The 20,486-nt window shown below is 37.7% G+C and overlaps 1 protein-coding gene and 1 long non-coding RNA gene across 3 annotated transcripts; one reads left to right on the top strand and one right to left on the bottom strand.

Annotated features, from left to right (window-relative positions):
• Window positions 1-487: 487 nt before the first annotated feature.
• LOC135728548 (uncharacterized) lies at window positions 488-3,023 on the top strand. Of its 2 annotated transcripts, XR_012337168.1 has the most exons (4): window positions 488-1,696; window positions 1,784-1,956; window positions 2,047-2,570; window positions 2,669-3,023. It is a non-coding gene; the product is annotated as an uncharacterized lncRNA (long non-coding RNA). The 2 variants fall into 2 exon arrangements; XR_012337167.1 differs by having other exon boundaries at window positions 1,784-2,570.
• A 2,502-nt stretch (window positions 3,024-5,525) lies between these two features.
• On the bottom strand, window positions 5,526-9,879 carry LOC135770268 (TRPM8 channel-associated factor homolog). The gene is made up of 6 exons (XM_065279995.1): window positions 9,236-9,879; window positions 8,155-9,146; window positions 7,960-8,054; window positions 7,605-7,818; window positions 6,464-6,801; window positions 5,526-6,032 (listed from the first exon to the last, which is right to left on the bottom strand). Exons 1-6 carry the CDS (start codon window positions 9,850-9,852, stop codon window positions 5,790-5,792), a joined length of 2,499 nt encoding a protein of 832 aa, XP_065136067.1. The 5' UTR covers window positions 9,853-9,879; the 3' UTR covers window positions 5,526-5,789.
• Window positions 9,880-20,486: the final 10,607 nt, after the last annotated feature.

Below are 20,486 nucleotides of genomic sequence, written 5' to 3' on the forward strand. Positions count from 1 at the left end.
TAGAGTCATTAACTCGTCTGTCAATTCCTCCAGAAAACAGCATGAGGCGCACTTGCGAGTTTCTTTATTTCGGACAGAAGTCATTTGAATTATTTTATTGCGAAATTGGGACAAATAATGGACAGTATTGCTTTGTGACACGCAAAATGAGGATTTTAAATTTATGTAGTATTTTAATTTTAATAAAAACCAGGGGACCCCCCTAATTTATATTTTTGTGCTTTATGGGGGGTCCCTTAAGGCTTATAGGAGGTCCGGGACCCCCCCAGACCCCCTTCAATTCGAACACTGGCTGCGCCCTCGTCCCGCACCCCCTTGGACTGTTGTGTTTTGAGTGTCTTGTGGACTTCAGTGTGTTTAATAGTTTTGTTTTTATCTTGTTTTTGGCACCTTTTGTTAAGTTTTAGTCTGATGTGTTCTAGTCTTGTCATGTTTATTATCTGTCATGTTCTCTTGTCTTGTGTGTTCCCTTTTTGGATGCCTGGGGCCTGTTGCACAAAAGTAGAATTAAGACATCCTGGCTAAATGACTGAGCTGAGCTCAATGAAGCCAAAACAAGTGCGTCCACGCTTAATTGGTTGCACAAAGACCAAGCCAGGATGATCAGACACGGATTCATCAAGCCAGGTGAAACCAATCCTGGATAGGTGCGCGCTCACGGCTCACTCAACTAGACCCCGCCACCGATCACAGATTCACCGATTCACCATGGCAACTAGCGGCGTTCTTTTCCCCGTCAGAGGCACAAATCCATACAAGGAGGTAAAAGACATAATTAAGAAGAAAGGCAACACCGCCACAGTGGTAAAGCAGAGAGAAAAAGCGTGGCAAAGTATTGCAGACCGCCTGAATGCGTAAGTAGTGCACAATTACACACTCACCGCTCCGCTGAAACATCACAATTACAATTAAAATATTTAATTCACATCTCCAAAAACGCAATTGTACTCTGATAATAAAACAGTTAATTTTTTTATTGATATAGACTACAAATATGAGTGAAATTGTGTAAAGTAACTCCATCACACTGGATAAGGCTTCAATAAATTATTATGAAAGCCTTACATTATTACTACGCTCATTATGTACTCTGCTTCTTATGTTGTCCACCGTTTTTTTTTTCTTTTTCTTTTTTTTCTGCTTTTATAAATGTAAAGCTGCTTTGAAACAATGAAACAATTGTGAAAAGCACTTTATAAATAAAATTGAATTGAATAAATAGATGAGCTATTAATAATAATCAATTTAATTTATAAAGCGCCTTTCAAAGGACCCAAGGTCACTTGCTCATTGCACTGCAAAAAAAATGACTTTCTTCGTGTTTTTGTCTTGTTTTCAGTACAAATATCAAAAAATTCTTAAATTAAGATGTATTAAAAGTTTTCTTGAAATATACTTTTTCATAAACACTTAATTTAAAACATTTTTTTTATTCCATTGGCTGATATTTGTACTTATTTTCCTAGGTCATTTTGCTCATCAAGAAAATGCATCTTAATTGAAGAAATTTTTGATATTTTTACTGAAAACAAGACAACAATACAAAGTAAGTCATTTTTTGCAGTGTGACTCCATTGAATGTTCTTGTGTGTTAAAGAAAGTCTCTCTTTTTGTGTGTGGTGTTGTGTGATGTAGATTAAATATGACCGGGCCAAAACGGACATGGCAGCAGGTCAAAATCAAAATCTGCAGAATGGTAAGGGCCCTGACTAATACTTAATAATGCACAAGCATAGATTGTACCCAGAAGGTGCCTGCTTACACATTGTCTGTACTGTTTTAGCAGTGAAAAAGAATACCCAGAGACAAGGCACGGGTGGTGGGTCACCAAAAGCTGACCTCATCCCAGCAGAGGCCAGCTTTGGAGTTAAATAAAGGCAGGCCTGTTGGAGGGAATCCCTGCGGGAAAAGAGACAAGCATAGGTCCCTCACAAGATGCCACCCGCTTCATACAAGGTATGTTCTTCCATCTCTACATGGGACACAATCACATTCATATTGACTCTATTTGGACTGTCTGACTTTGGTTTGCCTATTGCCTTGTAGTGTCTGGCAGCACTGTGTTACTGTTAAAGCCACCAGCACGAGCACCTGACGATGCTGATCCAATGAGTACTCCATCAAAGGCATACTGTAGGCCTGGCATGTCTTGTCTACTAGCTTCAATATGAATCCGATTAAATGTGATGGGGTCAAGGCCCCATTTCATCAGCACATAACGGCGATGATGATGAGGAGACCATCTCGCTGGATTCTAAAAGGCATAAGGTATCATGTCAAACTTGTGAAAGTACTATACAAAGGAGTCATCATTGGGAGCCATCACAAAATCTCATTTCTTTTACAGGACCCAGAGTCATTGGTGCACTGGACTGCACAAACATAAGGATAAAATCCCCCTCAGGTGCCCATGAGGCAGATTTTGTAAATATGAAATCTTTTTACAGCATTAATGTTCAGGTGAACATAACTTTTTGATCTTTTCCATTGAACACTGGCAAAATGGCCTGGCTCAGTCCATGACTCCAGAATCTTTCGAACCTCTGAAATCTATCAGCGCCTATCACAAGGTGAGCCACACAACCCATATATAACCACTTTTTACATAATGGCTGTGTCAACAATATCACTGTGTTTTATTAGTAATGATGAGATTTTGTGTTGACAGGTGAATTCTCGGGTGTGTTGCTGAGAGACAGGGGGTATGGCTGCCAGCCGTTTTTCCTGACACCTTTTACAGACCCCCAGGAAGCACAGCCGGCCTACAACTATGCCCATGTTAGGGTCAGAGTTGAAATGACCTTTGGCCTCCTGAAGGCACGCTCTCACTGCCTTCACAAATTAAGGGTCAGCCCTGTGAGGGCATGTGACATTACTGTGGCTTGTGCTGTCCTCCACAATGTGGCCTGCCTGAGGAAGGAGAGGGCACCCAGAGGGCTGCCAGCCATGGAATGGGACAATCCGGAAATCTTCTCTGATGACAACAGTGGTCGGCTGCTGAGGGACCAATATGTGTTGAATTATTTTAGTCAGTATGTGTGCTTTCACATTTTTTTGATGTTTGTGCTGTAGACTGTGTGTATACTGTTTGTAATACAAGCTTGCAGGGAGGCCACTGCATCCATTAATTGTCTTGTTTTCAGTTGTCTGAAATTGTCTGTTCAGTTAATGTGTATGAATTTGTCCTGCATTTATTTCAGTGTGCAGACATGCAGGGTGTGTTATATACAGACCTTTGAATGTGTATTTATCCTTTGGTTGTACAATATGCTTTGATTCTGTGCTTTCCATCTTGTAGAGTCACTGTGTGACTTCAGTTTCGAAAGGAGCTGATGGTTTACCTGCTTTGTTTTGTCCTTATTCAATAAAGAAACATAATGTTACACTTGTGCTTTTATATTTATATGAAATGTGTATTTTATACGATAGAGTATAAGGGCCACACCGAGAAAAGGAGAAAGTCATACATTTGAGGCTGGTTCTTTCTGTGGAGAGATGCATATTGTTTTTACAGTCCTGATACTTATAACAATTTGATTAAGTATTTCCTTGTTTCTGAAACCATACTGAAGTACAATTCCACGAAATGCCCCACAACTGTTATTGTAACAACTGTCCTCCTCTAAAACAACAAGTTACAATATTACGACTTCATTCTCTGTCTGTTTTTTTTTCTCTGTGGCCCTAATGTTCTATCATTTTATATATAGCCTTATAGTCTTTAGGAAACTGTAAATTATCTAATGATAGCAACATCATCTAAAAATCATAATTTATCCAAAATTATAAAAATTAATGATCACAAACATTTAATAAAATTACAGTGGGTCTAGTTATATGTGATAACAACGTATATTGGGCAGTGAAATAATTATTGGTTTCAATTTGTGGTGATTGCTGAGTGACATAAGGCATGAGATTAAATAGATCCTGGAATTTAGCCTGGTCTGGAGCAGGCTAGCTCCACAGAATAGATCTCCATGGTAATTTATACCATAACATATCCTCCTGCCCCCTATCCAGCTTTAGTGCAACCGGATCACGTATCAATTGAGCCAGGATCACCAAGATATCCCGGCTTAATCCCTTATCCTAGTTTTGTGCAATAGGCCCCAGGTGGCGTGTCAGGACTCTGCCTTGAAGTCTTGTTATATTTGTATTTTGTCATGGTGGCAGAGTTCTGGCAGTCCCTGGCCTTGTGTGGAGGTTCATGCCTTGTTTTTGTGTTTGGCATGTGCCTCCGGTGTCTTGTCCTGTGACCCCGCCCCCTCGTTCTCCTGCTTATTAGTAATCATTGGTTTTCTCCCATCACCTGTTCCCGCTCGTTATCTTGTTTGCTTTCTTCTATTTTATGTCAGTGTATCTTTAGTTCTGTGCAGGATCATTGTGTCGTGTCGAGTTCTCGTGTTACATGTATATTTAGAGTCTAGTTACCCAGTCAAGGTGCAGTGTTATCTGTCAAGAATTTCGTGTTTCATGTTTCATACCCCCTCGTGGGTCTTTGTGTTTGTTGTTAAATAAAGTGTTTTCTGTTTTCCCCCCGACATCGTCTGCTCTTGGGTTCATCTGTTCCCCAAATCCTCACAAAGGTCATTTTTACTCTTTACTTGTTGTCTAGGATTATCTTTCCAGAAATACAACAACGACTTGCCAGCCTATTACAGAAAGGATGTAAGGCGTTTTTTTTTAACTAAATTAACTTCAATGTCGCATAATCTCATAGTTTATCATGTTATGATCTGACACAGATCTTAAATTGAACAATGAATGCTAAACTGCAAATGTTCCCACTTATTGTCCCAGATGCAGGTCGTCCCACAAACTGGTCCCCCAGGAAAAGATAAGAAAACTGTAATGACAGACTGGTAATCAAATCAATTGAATGTTTTTTTTTAAAGTGACTGACTTCAATATGGTATAATTACAATTTTATTATCAGAACCACTTTGATTTTCATGTGTGCTTCCTGAGAGTCAAACATTTACATTTAGGCATTTAGCACATGCTTTTATCCAAAGCGACTTACAAAGAGTAGGAAACAAACCCACAACCTTTGCATTGTTATTGCAATGCTCTACCAACCTAGCTACAGGGACACTATTGCAATGTGTGTGTAGATATGAATTTTGAAGACTAAGAGTACCACCAAGCCCACAAAGACAAATTAAACAGTATTTAAAAACAACCCAAGGAAAGCTGTAGGGATGACATATTTTTGTAAGCCAACCTAATAGATTAGCTTGGGTACCCATCACAAAAAGTCAGTTTGATTTTTCCATAGGCTTTGGATTATCACATTATAATAGTAAGCTCTGCATGTGATCAACAAAAGTTTATGATATTTACAAGTTTTGTTCATCAAGATAATTTTAACAATGAACATAACTATAGTTTGCATAATAAAACATAGTTCGGGAATTGTGCTATTTACATCGTCTGTAGTCTCATGTAGCGACTTAGCAACCGCCCTTTTAAAGAAATGTAAAACTTTATAAAACTTTGTAAAAAATTATTAGTTTGGGTATTTCTGGTATGTTTTATGTTTAAAAAAAAACTTAAATATATCTTAAACTTGTGTTAACCACAGACCTTATTTAAGGCGTTTATCCAAAAAACCCACTGACTTTGGGACAAGAGAACTGCAAGAGCTAAAATGATAACTCTACTCCAGATTTGGCATATGGAAATTTTGTCATCCCTGCAGCTCTCAAGTAACCCATATCAATCTACTCTTGGACCTCAATTTTATCAGATTTCACATTGTAATTATTAAAGCTCTGTCAGGTGTCTTATGCATACTGCTTCATAGGATGATCGCTCCACTCGGGGAGATGAGAGATCTTCTGTTCAGTGCTGGGCTCGATCGGCCAACCCCAGGCTTTGAAGAAGGATGACAGATTCATGTTCACCACCTTGGAAAAGGTCTCAGCATACAGATTCATCTTGCCTGGATTGGTTTTGGGCACTTCAGTCATGACATGATAGGCAGCAAAAACCTTCTTGAAAGCATCCCAGCCAAATTTTTCTTGAAGCTTAAAAAATATTAAGTGTATACGATTATGAATACAGTGATGACAAAATTCTATTATTATTTGATTTACTTTCTTCTTTTCAATTATTTTCTTCCATAATATAAAACAAGTTGTTTAATAGAAGTCCATACATTTCTTGGTTATGAGCAAGTACAGAAAAAGTGTTCAAAACTGCCTACAATTTGCAGTCATGAGCTTAGAATAATGTTTTTCAATTTAAGATGTCTGTTATGATTTTGCTGGAAATGTCAATTTAGTTTGTAGTTTTTGTTTCAAACAGAGTTGGCAATAGAGTGGCAAAAGTTATGGTTTACAGCTGTAAACAGCTCAACCAAAAACGATGTGGACAAATTGTACACTACAAAAATGTAGTAATGTTTAGAAGAACATGTTTAACTGGTTAAAACTAACATTGTGCAGTCTGTTCCTACCTGCATATAAGTCTCCAGTGCTATCCACATGGTCCATTTTTTCAAATCTCTGCCACCTTTGACATAATCTCTGGCGCGAGCCTGGCGACTATCTGGGTTCAAGCCTTTGTGAGCAGTGGCCCTATTGACACCAAGCACCTCCTCATGCACATACACTGACCACAGGTTGCAGGTGCACTCAGTTGTGTGTGGAGGAAACTCCCAAACTCCACGCTGCTGGTTATGACCAAGCTCATGTATATGTCCCCACAAACCAGTTTTACGGGCACCTTCTGGATTTATCAGTCCTTGGGTGGAGCCGGACTGAATCATGATGGGATATCCAGCATGCATAAAGCCTGAGGGTAAAAATGTGGAGTGGGTTTCTTATAGAATACTATTAATTTACTTTATCTTCAGTTGCTGATTATTTTCCAAGTACTGAAGGCTACCATGATAGTACACTGTAAAAAATGTCTGTAGAAATTACAGTATTACTGGGTATTACTGGCAACTAGCTGCCAGTAACTTCCTGTAGATTTTACATTTCTGTTATTTACTGGCAACAGTTTGTTCAAAGTTAAATGAACATTAAAAATTTTCAGTCTTTATCTTCTACAGCAGGGGTAGGCAAGAGTGCGGATGTCCTGCAGAGTTTTGCTTCAGCTCTAATCAAGCACACCTGAACAACTAATCAAGGTCTAAAGACTCACCTGAAGACTACAGGTAGGCAACGTTTTATCAGGGTTGGAGCTAAAATCTGCAGGACATCCGCACTCTTGCCTACCCCTGCTGTAGAAGATAAAGACTGAAAATGTTTAATGTTCAGTTAACTTTGAACAAACTGTTGCCAGTAAAATCGGCACTCCAGGACCGACATTGCCTACCCTGTTCTACAGTAAGTTACTGGGAACCAGCTGCATAATTACAGCTATTTTTTAACAGTGTATTTAATAAAAACTGCAAAATTGTCTTGTACTGACATCATACATCATTTATGCAAGATCTGGAGGCAGAGAAGTTACCTTTTGTCAATAGTGATGCTCTTCTTAACTCTTTCCCCACCACTGAGGAGTTAATGCGTCAATTAAGAGAAAACACTTCCCTGCCAATGACAAGTATTTCTGGCAATTCGCAATACAGCTTCTGGTAACATTCTTACCAGACTTGAAGTATGGAGCCTTTACTGCAGTCTGCACCACAATTTCCACCCCATCCACTTTGGTTTTAGGAGGTGCAATTAGGTAGATGAGCCCTCCCCATAGATTACAGATTTGAACCTTTTCATTGTCTAACAAGAATCGCTCATAGACCACAGGAGCTCGTTTCAAAACATCTGCAGCCCCAATGTTATCTGTGTGGCTTCCGATCTGGACCTACAGACAGTTGGAAACATACTGTCATCATCCTATTAATGTGTGATTAAGTGTCTAATACAAGTTAACGAAAATGTGCCAAAATATGGTAGTACACTGGACACATCAAAATAATGTACTTGAGGGTATGAATTGGATTACCTTCCAGTTTTTCCCAATGAGCTCTGGGGGTATTACCATCTGTGTCCTCATACCAGGAGAAAGATACAAGCCTGTGCTTATCCATGCTTCAGCGCCTGAAACAAGTGATGTGCTGTTAAATATTTGATAACAACTGTTGTGTGTAACAAGTCAATCCCCCCTACTTGTGAATTTAAAAGAAGAAAACTTCAATACCACCAGTGTCAGCATTGATACGAACTCTTGCATCAGTCACAGTGGGGAATTTAGGTATATCCTTAATGATGTGTGGCAGGAGGGCATCAGGGTCAGACATGGTTTTGTAAAGTTCCGTCGCGATTTGAAGCATCAGGCAGTCTTTGGGAGTTTTAACAGGACACTTACTACTAACCTGTGGAACACCGATATCCTTCACCATGTCGGTAAAATGAGTTACCATTGAATTATAAGAAGCACAATCATGTGTACGCATACGAAGGTATCTGGTACAATCATTGCCAAGTTGTTTTAGAGAACCCTCTACATGAGGAGTAAGTTTTTGCCCCTTGGTTACATGCTTTCCAAAACCTCTTAGTACTTTACGAAAGTGGTACACATCTTTAAAGCCCTGATTGATATCTGGGGATTTGTATAATCCTCCATTCACAGTGCTGCCCAAAATGCAAAGTCCCATCTTGTTAAGAATGCGATTTCCTGGGTATTCAGTCATCACATTGCGGCCACGGTTTTTCTGGGCCCAATTCCAGGCATGACCTCCGATCAGAAGGCCACTACCTTCTGCCACAAATTCTTGGATCTTTTCACACTCTGCATCACTGTAGGAAGTGCAGACGTGGACACTGAGATCTTTTTTGAAGTTAGTTAACTGGCAGTTCAGACCGGATTTGCTGAGGATCTTTTGGGCTCCTGTGAGTTTGGGAATGATCCCAATAACACCTTTACGCCCCTCATCCAGCCAGTTGATTGCATTAATCAGGAAGGTGGACAGAGATTCACGACCCAGGAAGCCTTCGTGGGTTAACACAATTACCCGTCCTTGTCCATAGTATGCGCCGGCAATGAATACTCTTCCCTGTGGAGTGACTGCAATAGGAAATGCTAATAGTCCATGCACCATCAGCTCAGAAGACACAGCCCCGCCTTGGATGTCAAACTGAGGCACACCTTTCAGCAGGAATTCTAGGTCATTCTTAAAATCCTTGACGATTCTAAAAAAATACAATTGTTACAAGAAAGTTTGAAAAAAATGTGGTTACAAAAATAAGTATGACAAAGCTAAAATGTCTGATGAACTTACGAAACAGCAAGCCAACTAGAAGGGATATTTGAAGGCACAGGAATCACTGCAAGTTCTCCCTGGTGTTCCGAAAAGTAAATTCCTGCGACGCTGCACACCTTGTTTCCAGGGAAGTTCAGAAAAACATCCTCCTTTGGATTAGCCTTAGCCCAGTTCCATGCTTGGCCAGCAATAATTAAACCACCACCAGCTTTGACAAAAGCAATCAAATCCTTTACACAATTATCAACGCTGTAAGCATCTGTGATATATACAGCCAATCCCTCCCGAAAATCTCCAAGCTCTGTGCTGATAGACGAATTGCTAAAGTTGTTAGCTACTGGACCTAAATTCTTCTGAATCCCGACAATGCTGGCATCACCGGTACATGGCATGAGCCACATCAGGGCATTCTCTATCAGGCCGGGGAAACGGGTCAAGTACTCTTCGTGTCCCAACACCACCACACGTCCCTGACCGTAACGAGATGCAGCAATCAGAACTTGACCTCTTGGATTCATGGCAAGTGGAAAGGCATCTGCACCAATCAGCACAAGATCACTAGGGACTGCTTTTCCCTGAAGGTCAAGCTCACTTAGACCAGTCATGATGGAGCAGTAGTCATCTTCACGCGCCATGATGCTTCAGTTATCTTTAGTTGGTCAAAAAGACAGAAATTATTTTAAAAACAAAACGAATATATTTTTTATTACATTTTACTTCAATATAAATATAAAAACTAAATCCAGATGTTAGGGTTATGTCACAATTGTGTCATGTGTCCTTGTTTTGTCCATTGTTCATGTCTTTTATTATACAGTTCTGTGTTTTTAAAGTTTTTAAATGTATTTTATTTGGAAAATCTTCATTGTCATGGTTTTCTCTTGTTTCCCCATTCCCTTATGTGTCATGTTCTGATTGGTTCCCTGTCTGTATATAAGCCTTCATGTTTTAAACCGTTCTTTGTCAGGCTTTGTTTAAATCTAAATGTATCTGCTGAAGGTGCCATGCCAAGCCATGCCATGCGGTTGTTCCTGTTTTTGTCAATAAAACTGCACTTGGGTCTATAACTCGTCTCCTCTGAGTGGATATATTGTTACAGAAAGCTTTACCTACAATGGACCCAGGGGTTTTGTTGACTGGATTACACCAGGCCATCTGCCCAATTGAGGATTATGTGGAAAAATTCCTGAGTCTAAGTAACCAGGTATATTTCAATTATGTGTAAGGAAAGAATTTCTTATTTTTATGCCATGGAGTTATGAAGTGGGAATTTTATGGGAATTTATAGACACTGCTTTATTTCTAAGTGGCTCTTCTTTCACAGTAGGAACTGTGGATTAGGAGCCCGATAGTCCTACAGTTATTACCATGTCTGAATCTCCACACGTCGTGACTGCTCAACAAGAGTCTACATGCATCGTTACTGCTCAGCCAGAGCCCACAGGTGAGACGGCTAAAAATACTCAACCCGCAGCACCTGAGCCAGTTCACAAGATGGCCGCCTCTCCATTGTTTCTGGTGAACTTCAGGACCAGACGGCTGATTTTGAACCTGGCGACACTCCACTAGTGTCAGTGCTGGCGGCTGGTGCTCCTAGTCCGGTGGTCTTCAGTTCTGTGGTCTCTATGGTGCCTGAGGTATTTCCTCCCTGCTGAAAAAACCAGCATGGACCAGCATGGGAATTATGCTGGTCTATGCTGGTTTAGCTGGTGGTCACAGCATACCAGCACCAAAACACAACATATGCTGGTATGAGCAGCATGGGATGCTGGTGCTAATGCTGGTGCTAATGCTGGTTTGGTGCTGGTTTAGCTGGTGCTAATGCTGGTGCTGGTTTGATGCTGGTTTAGCTGGTGTTCACTAGAAAACCAGCACCAAAACACAACATATGCTGGTCTTGCTGGTATGCTGTTTTTTTCAGCAGGGCTTCGTCTTCTATGCTCCCTGTGTTTGCCATGGCTCTGTGATGTGTTTGGTCTGCTCTCTGCTCTTCTGTTCCACAAGAAGTCTCTCGATCCCAGTATTTGAGTCTTCTGAGACACCTACCATGCCTGAACCAGTTACCAAGATGGCCAACGCCATGCCTGCACCAGTTTCTAAGATGGCCGCTGCAATGCCAGAACCAGTTTCCAAGATGGAAGCCGCTCCCTTAAATATTTTTGGGGCGGTAATTAGGGCCTGGCCCACCCATCTACAAACTTGAAATACTCACGGACTATGAAGTTCACTGTTTTATAGTCATGTCTTTTATAAAAAAAAATTGTCTTTGTTGTCATTGTTGTCTCTTGTTTCCCCATTCCCTGATGTGTCATGTTCTGATTGGTTCCCTGCCTGTATATAAGCCTTCATGTTTCCCATTGTCCTTTGTCAAGTTTTCTTTAAATGTATCTGCTGAAGGTGTCATGCGATGCCAGGTTTTTGTGTTTATTCCTGTTTTTGTCAATAAAACTGCACTTGGATCTACAACTCCGTCTCCTCCCAGTGGATATATTGTTACACCATTCTCAGTAATATGTCTAAATATTGAATAAAAATGACTTTTACCATACTTTCTAATTCTTTCTAATTTTACTAGGGGGAGTAACTCAAACAGGTGTGGGAATGTTTGTATTATACCATGCCACACCCACAATCAGCACATCCAAAAAATAGACCTTCTGCATTGTTTTTGTTCATTTTAAAACAAACAAAAGATGTTTTGTGAGATCTAATTAGCTTTAAGACAAAACCATTTTAGAATTTAAACTAATAAGGGACTGCATAATACTAATAAAAATAATAGTAGTATTTATATGGAGTCAATAAAACATTTATCATGTCACATCAGGATATCCTTACGTTAATGGGCTTTGTCATCTTTAAACACTGTAAAGATCTCAAGACTAAACAGACTCATACATATTATTTGTGCCGTTTGTGCTGATTTCTAGGCAATCAAAACATTTTAGCTAAAGCTTATGTTAAGGTATTGCAGTATTTTAATTACTTATATATATATATATATATATATATATATATAGTGTAAATACTTCTTAACAGTAATTAATATATATGAAGAGTTTCGTTGCAAAACGAAGAAATCTAGTTTCTTGGTTGTGCATTCCAATAATATCAATTCAACTGCAGTTGGTTTGTTTTGATTTAAACCTTCATAACTTAAAAAATACAGCTAAGTAGCACCATAAAACAAAATAATAACATGACAACATAATAATAAACATGTTTTGACAAAAATTGTAACGGATTTATTTGGTTTTGCAACGAAACTCTTCATATACACATTCATACATACACACACACACACACACGCAGAAATATATATATATATATTAGGGGTGTAGCGGTACGCAAAAATCACAGTTCGGTGCATACCTCAGTTTTGAAGCCACGGTTCGGTTAATTTTCGATACAGTAAGGGGAAAATGCAAACATTAATCTGCAGGTTGTTTATAACTATATACTTTTTTTAACAATTTGTTTACACTTTTTTAAAACACTTTAAAATATAATATATAAAATATATATAAAATAAAAAAGAATAAATAAAATACTGCTGCAAAGTTCTCCACTAAATACCATACTTTTTACATTATTTTATAACAGTAGGTAACTCTTTTCTTAACCTTCTCTTAAACTTTGCACTAAACTATCAAAATCAATTCCTGAATACATTTATGAACTATTATGCTGCGTTCCAGAGCCCATCCAAACCAGTGGGACGTGGGACTTATCCTTCCTGAAGTGTCCTAGCTCCTACTTCAAAGCGTTCCAGGCATTTGAAGTGGAACGTAAACAGAAAACATGGACGACCGACCGATCTTCTTAAGGCTCGTAAAGACTACATGACTTTTAAACGTCAGTCTGAACTGTGCAGTTCACACTACAGTAAAACATCAAGTTAAACATCTTTACAAAGTGTTCTGGGGCCATTATATAAAAGCGCTGCATGTCGCTAAGTAACTTGGTATACTTTTACCGTATTTTCATGCTAACAGATAATAACGACATAATTTCACGCCATAATATTAAAAAAACAAGTTGTGTTAAAATTACAGTGTCTAAAACAACCCTACAAGCAGAGAAGTACAATTTATAGTCTATTCCTTGAAGATTTCCTCTGACGACGACGCGATTTATGGGCGCCGCCATTGTCCTCCGACTTCATTTTCTGAAGTCGGGGTAGGTCAAACTCCCCCGAGTTCGCCGGTAGGAGGTTCCACTTCGACAGGCATTCCAGTGCACTTTTCCTAGTTGGAGGTAGGATAAGTCCCACGTCCCACTGGTTTGGATGGGCTCTGGAACGCAGCATTAGCCTACATTTTTGCCACTAAAAATGTTTCTGTTTTGATTTATTTTGGATTGTGTAACTCACAGTATTGAATTGGCTATGTACCATTTCTGTATAAAATAATATTACTGCTCTATGTGTAACTGCATAGCAAGCAACATGATGATATACTTATTATAAACTCATTTTGAGATTAGTGAGTTGCATACCATGCCATCTTTGATCTTTTGCACGTTTCTCCTAATCTTTGCTTGTGTCGTCAATGTAAGCTGTGACTTAAACTAACAAACCCCTCCGCAGCTGAGTAACAGCTGAGTAAGCCCGGGTTACAGTTCTTCTCTGTCCCGACCAGCTGATCACATTGTGACAATGATATGATTGGCGTGAGGTGCAGATGAAAAATCTGATCATGCATTCCTGATTCTCGCTGTCACAGAAAGCGCGTCTCATGATTGCGTAGCAACGAAAGACGCACAACCTCTCACGCACTTTTGAAAGAACAAAACAGCGCGTTGACACGCGTTTAACACACGCTTTTAGACGCAACACATAAGCTGCCCCGTAAACGTTTACATCAATAATCAAACGAATATACAACTAAGTAAATAAAAATCTTTCTGCAGGCCGAATTATGTTATATGTTTGACAGAAGACTTGCGCTGAACGCGGAGACTTCCGCCACTTAATATGTTCTTGTGGAAACGCACACAACATATTATGTTCCACCTATGTTCCGCTCACAAAAGATTCCATTCGGCCATTCGGTGCACATGTGCACCGTGCCGAAAGCCCTGTACCGAAATGGTCCGGTACGAATACACCCATAATATATATATATATATATATATATATAATAGTGTGCTGATGGTAATACTATTATAAATGGTTATTCCGTTGTATTTTAAGTTTTGATACAGATTTTCTAGTCATTAAACATATCAAAACAAGAAAAACAAACATGTCAAAACATGTGTTTTTGTTTATTTCCGCGACCTAAAAAAACTGATATGCAAGTTCAGTAAGCTTTATACGTTTTCAAACAATAGGTTAGCGATTTTGTTTAATGAATTGATTTAAAATGAAAATCTAGTCTCTGCAGACCCTACTGAAAAATCCAGCTAAGACCAGCATAAGCTGGTGGTTAGTTTAAGGTGGCAGTAGCTGGTTTAAGATGGTCCTCCCAGCCTGGCAAAGCTGGTGGGTCAGCTGGTCTTCCAGTCTGACCAGCTAAGTCCAGCTAGTCCAGCTTAAAAAGTGACCAAAACACAGCTAGACCATCTTACTAAACCAGCTTAAACCAAGCTGGGAGACCAGGAAAAAACAGCTCAGCAGCTTATGCTGGTCTTAGCTGGATATTTCAGTAGAGGAACACATGAAAAACTTTAACTGTTACTTTTAATAGAAACAATGTGCAAACATTTTAGCCAAATTTAAAATAATAAATCAAATAGTAACATAAATCCAGCACAACTGCTTCATGCAAAAAAATAAAAAAAAATCGACTTTTTATAGTTAAGTTACAATATAGTTAACATTGTTATGATATTTTACTGTACTACTCACCTGGGAATGAAGTTGCAGTGCACTCTAGTAAATGTGTGAGTTATACAGTAAGATCACCATACACCTATACCAGTTAGACAAATGCATACGTGTCATGTTTGTGCATATTTATAAAGACTTAGCCTACTAAAGCATTTTTATTCACAGTCAAACTTGTGGCCAACTATATAAAACAAGAATTCCTAGTTATACAGGTAAATAATCAGGATCTTACACCTGACAACGACAATTCCTTTTTATGGGAATTTAAATACGTGATGACTCACACATGAGAAGTATTTATAAATGCAAACCTGTATTTTCACAGTTAGGGCCCAACCCATCTCTCATATATTATGATTTTGGAAACAAATATAAGTTTTCATATGTGCATATTACATATTTTTTACTGATTATTTTCGGGAATTTCTGCACTGGGCAGTGTGTTTTAAGAAAAATGCATTGCAGTATATTTAATTGTATATATGTAATATGTACAGTATGTAGCAAACAAAGAACTTTGGGCCTATAAGGTTCAAAGTTCTTGCTGCATACTGTACATATTAAATATTTGCAATATAATGTACTGCAGTGTTGACATTGTTAAAACAGATTTCTCTTCACAGGTTTTATTCCTTGTCTAGGATTCTCTACAACCAAGACTTGCCAGTCTGTTAAAGAAAGAATTAAAGTTGCTTTTTAAACAAATCCTAACTTCAGTGTCGCAAAATCTCATAGTTCATTATGTTGTGATCCGGTGTCACATTGAATAATGAATGCTTTACTGCATATATTCTGACTTTGTCCTGCAAACGGGCCCCCAAGACTTTCACTGCAATGACAGACCGGTAATCAAATCAACTCAAATCAACGTTTTTATTACACATTAGTGATGAATTACAGTTTTAAAGTGACTGACTTCAATTTGCAAAGACATAGCATACTTAAAATTTTTATATCAGTCCTGAACCACAAGGGGGAACTACACTTGCATTTTCATGTGTGTTCCCTCTGAGTCAAACCCACAACAATAACACACGGTTAAATAATTGTATTCATTGTTTTATAAACAGGTTGCTATTTTGTTAAAAGAGTATTATTTTGGTTATGCCTCCAGTTTGCCCTCAGTATTGCTCAGTTTCACACCCTGTAAACCAGTGGTCTCAATAAGAGATGGAACATAATAAAATCAATACCGTGACTTAAAATTAAATTAAAAACAGAAACACATTTATTTTGGTGGTAAAAATGTAGGCTATAATATTTCATAAATGTTTAGGAATTGAATTTGTTACTTTAGTGCAAGGTAATAGAAAAAGTTATTTAAGATAAGGTAAAGAAAAGATTTACTTATTGTTAAGGCAAGGCAAGGCAAGTTTATTTGTATAGCACATTTCACACACAGAGGTGTTTCAAAGTGATTTACATAGAGATGAGAAAACAAATAAAATCAAAGATACATGAATTTCATTTCATTTTTTTCATTTCATTTCATTTTTTCATTTCTTTTTATTTATTTATTTTCTTTCATGGTAATGCAACACGAGAAGCCACAAACAACAATCCAATAAACACAACAAAAATACATTCCATGACAAGAAGAACAGAAGAAAACAATTCTTATAAACTTCTACCCATTCTTATTTTAAAGCATTTACAAATAATATGGCCTCACCGACATGACATAAAAAAAAAACAAATACCAACACCAAAAAATAACAAAATAGCCCTAACCAGTTTTAATCTACTTCCAATTTTGACCATTTTCCTTTTTTTTTATTTATCTTTCTTTTACTTATTATTATTAATTCTGCTTACACAGCACTAAACAAACAAAAACAATCTGACAACGAAAACAACTTTAAAGAAAAGCATCATTATTATTATAATTGTAACAATTTTCACATTCATCTTTATACAAATTAAGTTTCTTCTGTTTATACTTATATTTAAATGTAGTAATATTTGAACAACATTTTAAATCATTATCCAGGGAGTTCCATCTTTTCACACCAGAAATACACATTTGTTTGAGGGTATTTCCAGCAAACGGTGGTCTAAAATCATTAATTCTTCTACTTGTCTCACTATTTGCCATAAAAAGGGATTGTAATCCATGCGGTAGCAGACAATATTTTGCTTTAAAAACAACCAATAAAGTTTGTAAAGCAACCAAATCCTTCAATTGGAGTAGTCCTGACCTCAGAAACAGTCCTGTAGTATGTTCTCTAGGCGCAACTCCATTAATTATTCTTATTGCCCTTTTTTTGCAAAATAAATAGGGGCATTAAATTAGTGAAATAAGAATTACCCCATATTTCTAGGCAATACATCAGACATGGTAAAATGAAGGAGCAATATAGGATTATCATTGCCTTATAATTTAACATAAATTTTACTTTACTCAAAACAGCAATATTTTTACAAATTTTATTTCTTACATATGCTATATTTGACTTCCATTAAAATTTTTCATCAGTGAGTACTCCTAAAAATTTAAAATATCAATTAAAAGAAAATAAATGTGATTTTAATAAAAACTATTTAAATGTGTGAAAAATAATAAAACAGGAATAAAAGTATAAAACAGTTAAAAATAATAATAAAAACAAGAGAAATTAAAACTGCAAGCAGTGATGGAAGGGCCCTCGCACACATGACACCGCCACACCGTGGCATAAGTATTACAGTTTTTTTTTTATTCGCTTTGGTTCTATTTTCACAAGTATGTGGTAAAACCGAACAACTGTTAGTACAAAACTCAAAGCAGATCATCAAAAAGTCATTTTTTTCAAACATGTAATCACATGTTCAATTGACTTAGTACAACACACAAAATTATACATAAACTTTTTCCCCACACTTAATCATTGTGTCATCAAAGAAATACCTTTCATTTGAAGTAATTGTCTTTCACAATGCAATGCTCAAAGTACTTTTGATATGCTTCTCATCTAATTTGAGTAAATACATTTGACCATCACTAAATCCAACTGATCTTAATGGTTAATCACTGAACCATTTGGTAAACCTATATAATTTCATTTCACCAATATACAGCATATGGATTTTGAGATCTACAGAAATAAAATGTGTGTTTGTCTGAACATATAAATTATGTGTAACCACACATGATAAATATTCTTTATTGCTAATTGATTTTATATAATGGTAACCACAATTTTTCATTACAGTAGATATACTGTAAAAGTGGGGGTGTAAACACTGGCAATTTATTTCAACATGGAGCAGGAAAGATAGCAAGGAATAGGAAGATCTTGTGGACAAGGGATCCGTCAGAAAGGTGGGCATGGGCATCCACAGAGAGGTCAAAGAGGTGGACGAAAATCTACGGCCAAATGCTCAAGACAGGCTTGATCCAAATTACTGTAATGTAATGTAATGTGTGCACTAAATGTTATGTTCTCAATCAGTTACAGCAGTGGTTCTCAATCCTGGTCCTGGAGGCCCACTGCTCTGCACATTTTGTATGTCTCCCTTGTTTAACACAGCTGATTCAAATCATCAGCTCATTAGCAGAGATCTCATTGTCCGTCAGATAAGAGAGACATACAAAATGTGCAGAGCAGTGGGCCTCCAGGACCAGGATTGAGAACCACTGAGTTACAGTATAGAAAGTATAGCTATGTTACAATTATATCTGAAAAATAAAAACTACTGTATTTTGCTCAAATGATTGTAGAGGATGTCTTCATTGATCCTTCACTTGATTACACATAGGATGGATATTTTGAAAATTATAGATTATGTTAATGTTGGGTAATGTAAGTGTATTGTTTAATGTAAAACTGTGTAAAATGGATTTTATAGTACTGTAGCATATTTATTTCAGCACTTTGAAGGCTGATTTGAAACATATCTTGCATTGTTTGCTGTTGGATGAACTGATTGTTAAAAGTACTAAACTGAAAGAAGATCATACCGTTGTGTTTTGGTGATTAAACCAAATGTTCTCATTACATATTACAAAAATCTTGTATTTGAAAACAATGATTATGTGGACTGAAAACATGTGCAACTTACTGAAAGCATTACATCAGGTTTTGAAAGAATGACCAGCTGCGTTACAAGTGTGATCAGTTTGGATTTTTGTACTAAGAGTTTTGAAAATGTACATTTACTTGTGAAAATAGTACCAAAGCGAATAAAAAAAAAACTGTAAAGGGAACAGTAGTAAATAGGCATTTAAGCATGTAAACATATGGGAACCATTTAAAAGTGTAGTATAATGTGCCATATTTCCTGTTGTTAATTACAAATGACAGCGAGGTAGCATCGTGTAAGATAGCATGAGAGAGAGAGTGAGAGTGAGTGAGTGTGAGTGAGTGACTACATGTAAATATTGGCACATAGATGTGTTCAGTCCAGGACTCTTGTCAATTGTGTAAAGTTTGGGACAGATCAGACATTGCGTAATCATTGTAAACATGTCACTTCCTGTTGCCAGCTGGTGGCGCTATAACTATAAGTGACAATTGGCATGTATATGTGTTCAGTCCAGGACTCTTATCAATCATGTGGAGTTTGTGACTGATCAGTCATTGCATAATCAGTGTAAACATGTCACTTCCTGTTGCCAGCTGGTGGCGCTATGACCATAAGTGACTATTGACATGTAGATGTGTTCAGTTCAGGACTCTTATCAATCATGTGAAGTTTGGGACAAATCCGACATTGCATAATCATTGTAAACATGTCACTTCCTGTTACCAGCGGGTGGCGTTATGACCATAACTGACTATTGTCATGTAGATGTGTTCAGTTCAGGACTCTTATCAATCATGTGAAGTTTGGGACAAATCCGACATTGCATAATCATTGTAAACATGTCACTTCCTGTTACCAGCTGGTGACGGTATGACCATAACTGACTATTGGCATCATAAGTGACTATTGACATGTAGATGTGTTCAGTCCAGGACTCTTATTAATCATGTGAAGTTAGGGAAAGATCTGACATTGCATAATCAGTGTAAACATGTCACTTCCTGTTGCCAGCTGGTGGCGCTATGACCATAAGTGACTATTGAACCGACACAATTTTTTATGTAGTGTCAAATCCTTCGCAATTTAGCATCACAAAGGCCTTAAGATGACACTCACCAAACATGAAGATGATCCGACAAAAACTGTAGGAGGAGTTAAAGTATGAAGCCTGGAAATGACAAAAACTGCGCCCAAATCACAAAAATAACTCAGAATAGCTGACTTCCTGTTTGGTTTACGGCTTTACTCAGACTTTTTTGTAGGTCTTGTCATGCTACAGAAGCGTACTGAATTTCGTAATTGTACGTCAAACACAGTCCGAGGGCTGCTTCGTTGAAAATTTGTAGGTGGCGCTGTAGAGCCATTTTCCCACACCTAATTCCAAAGACTACACCACATGTAAATTTTCACCGCTCTTGACATCTGTGTAAA

The sequence above is a fragment of the Paramisgurnus dabryanus genome, chromosome 8 (genome assembly GCF_030506205.2).
Source record: "Paramisgurnus dabryanus chromosome 8, PD_genome_1.1, whole genome shotgun sequence".
Taxonomy (NCBI): Eukaryota; Metazoa; Chordata; class Actinopteri; order Cypriniformes; family Cobitidae; genus Paramisgurnus; species Paramisgurnus dabryanus.

Excerpts from the sequence above, each read along its gene's own strand:
- LOC135770268 (XM_065279995.1), bottom strand. The coding sequence starts at position 9,852 with ATGGCGCGTGAAGATGACTACTGCTCCATCATGACTGGTCTAAGTGAG. Across the intron at positions 7,819-7,959 it reads TCATTGGGAAAAACTGGAAG|GTCCAGATCGGAAGCCACAC; the intron begins GTAATCCAATTC and ends AACTGTCTGTAG. Across the intron at positions 6,033-6,463 it reads CACTGGAGACTTATATGCAG|CTTCAAGAAAAATTTGGCTG; the intron begins GTAGGAACAGAC and ends ATATTTTTTAAG.